At 33.2% G+C, this 10472-nt stretch overlaps 2 protein-coding genes across 2 annotated transcripts; one reads left to right on the top strand and one right to left on the bottom strand.

Annotated features, from left to right (window-relative positions):
* Positions 1–854: 854 nt before the first annotated feature.
* On the top strand, positions 855–5126 carry LOC134264713 (DNA polymerase beta-like; the record flags this gene model as incomplete). Its single annotated transcript, XM_062746978.1, has 10 exons — positions 855–913; positions 1252–1301; positions 1677–1728; positions 1887–1941; positions 2402–2474; positions 2559–2629; positions 2821–2907; positions 3195–3271; positions 3563–3702; positions 4018–5126. Coding segments are annotated over 10 exons (759 nt in total), but the record flags the coding sequence as incomplete, so codon positions are not given.
* A 973-nt stretch (positions 5127–6099) lies between these two features.
* LOC134264712 (eukaryotic translation initiation factor 4E-binding protein 1-like) lies at positions 6100–10111 on the bottom strand. The gene is made up of 3 exons (XM_062746977.1): positions 9844–10111; positions 7701–7874; positions 6100–7340 (listed from the first exon to the last, which is right to left on the bottom strand). The coding sequence occupies exons 1-3, from the start codon at positions 9980–9982 to the stop codon at positions 7300–7302; spliced, it is 354 nt and encodes a 117-aa protein (XP_062602961.1). The 5' UTR covers positions 9983–10111; the 3' UTR covers positions 6100–7299.
* Positions 10112–10472: the final 361 nt, after the last annotated feature.

The following is a 10472-nucleotide window of genomic DNA, read 5'->3' as shown; positions in this document are numbered from 1 at the left end:
CTATCGGGCTTGCTTCGGATGCTGAATCTGACCTACATTTTCCGGTTGAATGAACAGGTTAAAGTTTTTGGTGTAGGTTTCATTTCCAAGTAACTATGAGACCTATGTTGACCAAATTTGCATGGATGATACATCTAAGGATGCATACTACCGGGCTTGCTTCGGATGCTGAATATGACCTACATTTTGTGGTTGAATGAACAGGTTAAAGTTTTTGGTGCAGGTTTCATTTCCAAGTAACTATAAGCCCTATGTTGACCAAACTTGCATGGATGATACATCTAAGGATGCACACTACCAAGCTTGCTTCGGATGCTGAATCTGACCTACATTTTGCGGTTGAGTGAACAGGTTAAAGTTTTTGGTGCAGGTTTCATTTCCAAGTAACTATAAGCCCTATGTTAACCAAACTTGCATGGATGATACATCTAAGGATGAACACTACCAGGCTTGCTTCGGATGCTGAATCTGACCTACATTTTGCGGTTGAGTGAACAGGTTAAAGTTTTCATCAAGAGATGAAAATTCTCAAATTTGCTTCAGATGCTGGATTTTGATTACATTTTCATGAAGAAGAACTAGTTTAAATTGTTTATGTAGGTCTATTTCAAAGTATCAGATCAAAATTGCTTAAATATTTTCATTTTTGGAATGTACACTTTTTGTTGGTTAATTGTGTGACTTTGCCTCACTTAAAGACAACATTCGTTGAGGTGAGCTCTGTAATCTCTGATTACCTATGTTTGGACTTCTGTAAGATAAACAGCAAATTGTATACAGTTTAAGTTTTAACACTTTGAAAATTAAACTTTTTGTTAATTTTTCAAATGTTTCTTTTTCTTCTTTTTTGACAGATTAGGGCAGATGATACAAATGTAGCCATAAATGAACTTACCAAAGTGACAGGAATAGGGTAAAATCTTTATTTATCTTGTATTATATTGAACTTTGCTTGTTATGATATTATTACTAATTACAGTGTAATTTATTTATTAGACGTTGGTTAATTGTGCATATGTCTTTATCTTTATTCATATTCTTAACTTCTTTTCTGGGCTTCAAAAATCCCAGGTTGAAGAGAATTCATGCTTGATGTTTCCAAAGGGAGATAAGATTGTGAAATTTGGATTAATTTTTGTAGTGAAATAAGGGTTAGGGTATAGCCACTAAGAGATAAAAATAAGACTGCGTGCCTAGAGAATTCAAAGTACCGGATACAGTACCTGATTTGTTTGTATCAATGTTTTACAGACCTGCAGCAGCTCAGAAATTGGTCCAGGATGGAATTACATCGATAGAAGGTCAGTGCATAACTGGACTAGTACTGTATGTGTACTTATAAAAAGGGGGCTTTATATTTTTAGCTGCTTTAACACAGACAAGAATGCTCTTATTCATGACTACCACATAGAAATAATTAAAAAAAATACAATGCACGCTGCAAACATGTATTGCTAATTTATCATACGCCAACAACTCCACTTGGTTATTGCACTAAATTTTTAAAACGCCAATTTATGTACACATACAGTATTTAGTGAAAATAGTTTTCTACATTAGTAATACTGATAAAGATTATTTATTGATGAAATTAGACTTTATTTATCATTATCTGGAGGAAAAAAATTTTATTGAAACTTGCAGATTTTAAGTTCATTATTTGCTTTGAATTTCAGAGTTGAGAAAGCATACAGATAAATTGAATCATCACCAGCAAATTGGATTGAAGTAAGTTTCACTCTAACGTTTAAAATAACTGTACTCTTCTTCCTTGGTGATGCATTACAGTGTAGTGTAAAACATCATTTGCTGTAAAATTGATAGATGATTTTCACTGTTTTGTGATTGAGACAGGTCATGTAACACCTTATATATTTAATTTACAGACATTTTGAAGACTTTGAGAAGAGAATTCCCCGAACTGAGGTGGAGCAGATTCAGGTAGGCACAGCTGTACCTCATTATCTTGAACACTGACATATCGAATACCTGGGGTGTATCAGAGTGTGTTTGAACTTCCAACTAGTAACAAATATATTTTTAATCCTGGTTATCTCAATTCATGGGATATCTTTAAGTTTAATTCAGTGCCATTGATTTTGAGAGAATAAGTTTTTTCTGTATATTATTAAAGTGGATTTATTTTGGATGTTGAAAGATCCCCCCCCCCTTCTGAATTTTGATCTATAATATGTAAGCATTTACCTGTATCTGAACTTGGTAGGTTTAAATTTTGAATTTCATTGGTGCCAACTATTTCTAAGCCAATTCCTCTAAAAGCTTAGTACATATCATACTTTCACAAATGTGCATGTAACACATTATGCATGTATATTTATTCCTTTATTTATGTTTAAGTATGGGCAATTTCATTTTGATTTTTTTTTTCATTGTTGAATAGGACACTGCCTTTAATGAGATAAGAAAGTTAGATGATAAATTTGAAGCCAGGGTTTGTGGCAGCTTCAGAAGAGGTAGGTGAACATGCGCTATATCTTGTCAGAGTTGTTAGAAGAGACAGGTTTGCTAATACGTGTACTAATATTGATTTACTACAGGTGCTGAGTCCAGTGGTGACATAGATATTCTACTAACTCACCCAGATTACACATCTAAAACCAAAGGAAAGGTGAGAGAAAAACAACCAACAAATCCTACTCAATTCAGCTTATTGTTGAAGTATATCTTCTTTACATCCCCTGGGAATAAATCCTTTATATAAATGTAAACTCTATTAGTAAGACATTTTATTTGGAAATTTACTTTGGCGATATATAAAATATTAGATGAATAATAAGATACCTGTATTCCTATTTTCAGCCAGATTTGCTACATCAGGTTGTAAAGAGACTGGAAAAAGTAGGACTAATCACTGACACATTGTCACATGGTGACTTCAAGTACATGGTAACTAACTATTTATTTTTGCCAAGTAGTCATTTTATATCTTAGTAAGTCTCTAACAATCATGCTCTAAATAGAGATTGATTACATATCACAAGTTTTAATGATCAGCACTTTCAATTATAGATTGTTCGCTTATGTTCCAGTCAGTTTCCTAAATTAATTAGGGTTGTAGACCTATGATAAAAGGTTAGGAGAGTTAATATAAATAAGGGAAAAGCTCTTTGATTGTATCCCTAAATTTTTCACGGAGTTTGTCGAGTATTAGATTCTGATTTTAAATTTTACAGGGAGTTTGTCGAGTGTTAGATTCTGGTTCCAGTCCTAGTTCTTCCAAACAGAAGCCATTCAGGAGAATTGATATCAGGTAACACCATGCAGGTTTGAGTGGCAAGTCAATGTCAGCTGAGTTACATAGAAAATGTTACTGTGGAAAAAAAATATTTTGTAAACACTACATTTAACACTGAATTAACTAAATTTAAACAGAAAGAAAAAAATTAGAACAATTTATGGAAGCTATATATATATAACGGCATTATTTCATTATTGTATGTTTTTTTAAAGCATTTTTATACATTTACAGTACCCTGTAATACTCTATGCATGTTGGCCTGAGCTCAGTCTTTGATGGGTGTTTATAATTTTTGTAACACAGGTTGATTCCCCATGACCAGTACTACTGTGCATTGCTGTACTTCACTGGAAGTGACATTTTTAATAAGAATATGAGGGCCCATGCCCTGGAAGTGGGGTTCACGTTAAATGAGTATACCCTGAGACCTCTGGGTAGCACAGGTAAGGCTTGCAGGTCAAGTCAAGGTGTATCAGAACACCTGTAAATGCCTACACAACTACATGCATTTCTTTTGATGGTTTTGTCATTCAAATTTATATTGTGCTATATCCTTAAACAAATTGTTTGTTTCAATTATTTTTTTCAAAAAATGAAGAAAAAATGTGATATGCATCTCTGCAGCATCCAACCTTCCTAAGTTATGTTTCCTTGGTGTGCTGCAAGTGAGGGAAAGATGCTTTTATTTAAAATGAAAACAAATGAGTCTTTTTCAATTTCTTTGGATGTGATAACTTCAGTTGAGTGTGGTTTTGTAGGAACACCTGGGGAACCCTTGCCAGTAACGTCAGAGGAGGACATTTTTGACTACCTAGGGATGGAATACAAAAACCCTTCACAGAGGATCTCCTAGTCTATTTAACCCTGTCATCAACTCAAACAATGCATTAATGAGGCCAATTATCCAATTCAATCACAGCCTTATAAAACAGTTATAACATTTGTTAATGAATTTTCTTCTCATGTTTTAGAATTTCTTGTGTTGTAGAAGAGTTATGAATGTCTTAAATGTTCACTTGTATTCAATTGTGTGTTAGTTGCGAGTTTATGTATTGCAAGTTACTTTTATAATTATATATTATTCACTGCTTGTTTGATGCCATGAACGTTGTATTTTTCCTGTTGAATGTTTATAATACATCTACATTGTTTGATATTGTGTCTGAGACAAGAATTCCCCCCTGGCGTTCAATTTATATGTGTCCATACTTTGATCTGGCAGCTATTAAATTTTCACTGTTTATTTGATTGTATAACAGAATCATCCTACTTAAGATTTATTGTAAGTACATCAGGTGAAATGGTCAATATTGACAGGTTAACCTCTGTTATTGAAAATACGTCAAGTTTAGAAGGAAATGGTAGTATTCTTTCACAAACATACTGTATACAGGGAAATTTTTGCCCCCGTTTTATTTTCGCCCCTTTCGCCCTACCCTCATTTGGGCGAATTTAAAATGGGGCGAATTTAAAGAATACAATATAATTTCTTAAACAAACTATGTCTGGGCGAATTTAAGACGGGGCAAAATTGTTTGTAAGTGTGAAAGGGCGAAAATAAGATAGGGCGAAAATAACCCTGTATACAGTATAACAAAAAATGTATTGGTTTGGGAATGAAATACACATATGGTTTATTGTTGTAGTTCATCTATTTTAGTAACTTGCAGACTATGATTAGTACATATACCCTGCTGTATGTTTAGTTGTTTTACCACAAAAAATTCTACATTGTTCCAGCATCCAAGTTACAACAGCCATGATGTGTTCTTTTGTAAATCTGCTAAGCATATTTGATAAATTGTAGTATATATATAATGTAATCCATGATATAGAAATAAAAGTTCTATAAATATTACGCAAAGTATATCTCATTTATGTACTGATTTGTTTCCAAGAAATGTGCCTTCCTTTTTGTAATGAATGTATTGGCTTAACAAGTGGACATAACTCTTGTCAGGAGAATTAATTGTTCATGATCCTCCCTACTCCTACTTAAAAAGAGCCTCAGTTAACTGCCCTACGCTCCTTAAATACAACAAAGCCTGAAGTATCTCACTGTGAACCTCTAGCATGTTGCAGTAGTTCCACCCAAGAATGAGTCATTGTCAATACATGTACGCTATAAATAGGATTACCGATCCTGGAATTTATCTGTCCTTAATGGATTTTCAGACCAGTTTCAATTATCATTTCAACAAAATATACATTACATATTGAAATATGAATAGCATTTGGGAAAAATGGGATAAATGCACTGAAAATTAATTATCCAAAAAATGTGAAAGCTTCATTGCACAGATACCTCACCTGGGTAAAATGATCGAGACTTTTCGAGTATACATTTTTAGTGAAACAAAGTAGAATGATCAGCCACATGTTGATATTAATTTCTTGGAAATATTGTATAGTAAGATATATGCATTTATGTGTTGAGTTTATTGTTTAAGAGTTCCTTTTAATTTGGCAAAAAATGTCAATGGCAATTAACTGGTGTTCATCCATTTTCTACAAAAGATTTAAACCCCAAAATTTTCTGGGAAAAATTACAACTTAAATTTATGATACACCAGACTTTAGTGAAAAGGAAGACTTTGACGTTCACAAACTTTTGCTTGTTTTCATTGTTATCCAAAAAAGGCTAAATTCTTTTGTATCTAAGCTAATATGGCTGCACCTTTTCCCGATTTCAAATTTTCTACGGTGATAATGGTCATTCCCTGAATAATTCTTCTTTCTCTCTAGCCACATCATTTGAATCTGTGCACTTATTTCAACATACTCTTTTACCATCCATAATAGCCTTAACAACCATGTAATAAAAAGAAAGAAAATTTGAAAACTTTTTAAAATTATTTAATAACGACAAATCAATAATGACTTTTGTTTACAGAGAAAACTCCTGCATAATCCACGGTGATAACTTTCTGGAATCTGCTGCCCTATTTCCTTTTTCGTTTTATTTAATTCGTAGACGATATCGCTCCATGTGGAATGTTGCCCAGATCTTGACAACTCAGCATGTCTGACGCGAGGCCGGACAAAATCTTAACAAAATATGCACCAAAAAATCCTGTAACAAAACTAGGTCTGAGTTTATAAAACTTAGTTCAACAAAATCCTTAGATCCTAAGTAAATCAGGATGTTAAAAAAATTGAGATCATACAAACAGTAATTCACTGTCCATGTATGTCTAAAGTCTTAACAAACATAAAATGGTCACTTTGATGATCCACGATTTAAATGCAATATTCCATGTATTTCTTAGAACACAAAAATATCTGAAATCACATAATTTGCTTCTAGATTATTAGTTCTCATTTACAGGTCCAAGTATTTCTTTTTTCAATCAATTTGTTTCTTCCACCAAAATGTTTCTAATTACTGATGGTTCACAAATGGCACCAAAGTTAGGAAGATGTCCAAAATACTTGAATTTCAGGACGGAAAATCTGCATGAAGCTTGAGAATGTATAAAACTGTTGCTGTCAATCATTTTACATTACCGAATAATTTACAATACCTCACTGTTTCAACCTTAACAAAACAAATTTATTTTAAGATCAAAATACATCAATACAAATGTACAAATACTGTACAAAGTTTTGCAAAATCAACATACTGAACGTGTTCTTATTAAATCTGCATGACGAAATAAAAAACCTGCCGACATTACTAATGCAAAAAATCAATCTTTCATCTAAAATAATCTCTTTGGCTGTTCAGACTTAGACTTTTGCTTTCCTCAACCAGTCTTTTTTCCAAACCTGACTTAATAGCACCCGAAATAAGATAACGACATGCAAATGTATACACATAATTATTACATTATAGTACACCTGGATTTTTCCGTCTTGTGAAAATGTACAATTATTTCAGAAGAATGAAGGAGGTACTGAATTGAAAATCACACTAAATATAAACATGTCAAGTACGAAATATGACTAAGTCATAATGGAGTTATCTACACATAAACGTCTTCTGGAAAATAAAAGTACAGTCCTATAGATAACTGAAAGGCATTATGGGTAGTGTGTCACTAGATGTCCATCTCAAACTGGGGCTGATCCTCATGGCCCTCTATAAATAGAACAGTACACAACTTGATATTTAATTTTAAAATGTGATTTGCAAAGATAAGATATATTTAGAACTTGATTAAAGTTTATATTTCAAAGGGGGTGTTGTAAAATTGTGAACTTAAATTTGTTTTTCCCATGTAAAAATATATTTATGCATGGGCAAGTATACATGAACTTTTCCTGCCATATTTCCTACGCACGCCAGCACATTTTGGGCAGGTGCTTTTCGACAAGTTTTCTTTCACTTGGTTTGCAGGAACCTTAATAGATCAATTTTTCAGGTTTTGAGAGAGGACTTCAATACAACAAAATGAGAATCTTCCAAATATCAATAATAGGTAATTAGGATATTGACTACCTTTCTTCTTTTGGTTTTCGTCGTGGACAATGTCCGTCCCGTTCTCCTTGGGGATGTTCTCAGAGGCTGGCGCTGTGACCCCGGGGATCTTGGCCATGTTGGGAGGAGGACTTTTTGTCAATGGTGAGTTCCGACATTTAAGCAAAAACGATCTGTCATAGAAAATCTTTGTACCTAAAATGAGAAAAATATTTTTGAATTTCTACTTCTTTGCATGACTTTGTATTAAAAACAAAGAAATTGAAAGAGTTGAGTGGTGGACTTTTATGAGGGCATAATCAAAAAGTTAAGAAATCTCTTATGTTGTAAAATCTAAAAAAAAAAAAGGACATAATAATCATCATTAAAGTACACTTATAAAGATAGACAGTAGTATTAGTTTATTTCTATTTGCAAGGTAGTCCCTAAGACAGGGGCTGGGGAATTTTCCTGCCTATGAATATAATGAAACAATCCCTCCATTATTCTGTATTCCCCTAAACCCCCTCGTAGTGGAGAAACCCCACATCCCCTTCTACTTTTTTAATGTCCCCTGCTATTTATAACTAGGGACAACACTGTATTAGTCACCAGTATGTTAAATGATTTATAAAGGATGAGTCTCACTTCTATTTCCATAAAGATCAAACTATTGTGTTTATTGGATGCACCACATGAACTGATCATAACCTATTAATATTTATGAGATAAATGCAGGAATATCCTTAAAAATCTACTTTCCATATGACAGTTATTGCATCATCCTTTGTTTTGTGTAACGACTTGTGGCAAGAATTGATAAAGGGAAAGATTATGCTGACACAAACATTTACTGGGTCAATTTGTCTGTCAGTTTCTAAATATAAACTTTTCAGGATAAGCCAAAATATAGTAGGTCAAATATCCTCTTCTAAAACTGCTTACATGTAATATTAATGACAATTATTATCCCCAGATGCAAACCTATCACCCTCTGAGAATAACAAATCCTAAGGGTCATAAAGATGTTAAGCTTATTCCTTGTTATTTTAATGCAAACTGCTTGCAATATGTCCAAGAAAAAAACTTTTTAAGCACACTGCACTTTTCAGTATATATTATATGCATTATATGATCACTTTAGATCCATATATTCTAGAGAGAAAGAACCCTGAACTCTTTAATCTAAATATGATTAATAGAATAGAGAATATTAAAATTTGAGGAAGTTTTTTGTCACATGCAAAATGCCAAACTTGAAACATATGATAATAAAACTTAATGATAAATCTTGGCACTTATCAAAATATATGTATATAGGACCAATTTATCCTTAATCTGGGACAACAAAGCTCTGAACAGTGGAGTATTTTCAATGTAAGGTTAATCACAACATGTTAAGAGTAATTATACGTAATTAAATTTTATTTAGTAAACAGTCCAGAATAGCATATTCAATGATCATTTTCATTGTTTAATTTGCTTTATCACTGGGAGGGGGTATTGGGTTAAGGGGGTGGGTGGGTTAATTCCCCCTTTGCTGTGGATATTAATTCCAAAATTGGTTCCAATGCAGTTGAAAATATGCAAAACTTGAAGGACAGTTAGACACCTATTGACATGCCCTAACTAATGACATGCAATTCAAACCAATGTGCTAGCTTTTCTTAAAACCTGATAACTATTGTCTTTGATGCAAAAACTCTATAAGCAAGTAAAAACTGGAACAATGCATGTAACTATGAGTAAAATGAAATGGTAAGACTGCGATGGAATCATCGTAGCTATTCGCACCATATGATATGCTACAAAACTTGAAACGCATTTCAGCAACAAAACATTGTGACGTCACATGCCTGCACAGTAAGGAGCACATGGTCGGGCGTGTGCTATCTAAACGCAAAAATATTAATTTTTCTATGTACATGCATTTACCTAGATATTTACTCTGCTACTCAAATGACACGAAATTTGATGGTTACGATGCTATTAAACACATCATTTTGCCGAGAAAAACAAAATATCACGTGGTCATGGCTGTCAGCCATATTGAAAAAAAAATATTTTGTTTACTTCGCAAAATAACAAATGAATTACAAAAGAGCATGCACATTCCTCAACAGGAGGTGGAATAAATTATACATCATTTAAAAACAAACAAGAAAATGAATTTAAGAAACCCTACCCCCAGGCGTTGTCGAGAAAATGGACCCTCCTGGTGTGGTGCTATAATCTTGAGGTAGTTGAGATAAATCGTTCAAAACTGCTCTTTTTGGAATCTCCCGGCCTGAAACAAGTTGTTGTGGCGAGCCCTGGGATGACATTGTTTTATTGCAATAATTATTTCTTAGTTAAGCTCCTTGCCAGCTGTTGACAGTCTCTTTCTTTCGGCATACACTCTTTCGACTTTCCCTGTTTATGTTCCGACCACAACAGTGTCAACACTGTCACATGGTCTGGATGACGTCATCCAAACTTCCTATTCAGCTTGCTGCGGTTAGGGGTCATATCAAAATGCGAAAAATCTGACGTTTTATGTCATTTCATAGTTATTTCTTTTAAGGTAGGATTCTTCTCATATTTCTAATATTTGAAAATTAATGAAATTTTCACAGAATCAAGAAGACAATATCAGTAAGTGATAGTATCAGTGAAATTAAATTTGACCGTTTTATATTAGAGGCAAGGTCAGGTCAAGGTCATTATCTTTCTCCTTGACATTAAGAATAAAAAATAACTGTTGCCAATCATGTGATACCTACTTTTATTTCAAAAGTTTAATGATTGTTCTTTTTGTATAAAAACATATTACTA

This window comes from Saccostrea cucullata, unplaced genomic scaffold (genome assembly GCF_032062105.1).
Source record: "Saccostrea cucullata isolate Sc308-1 unplaced genomic scaffold, CSIRO_AGI_Scuc_v1 ctg10641, whole genome shotgun sequence".
Lineage (NCBI taxonomy): Eukaryota > Metazoa > Mollusca > Bivalvia > Ostreida > Ostreidae > Saccostrea > Saccostrea cuccullata.
The sequence above is the reverse complement of the archived record's forward strand: the minus strand, read 5'-3'. Positions and strand labels throughout refer to the sequence as shown.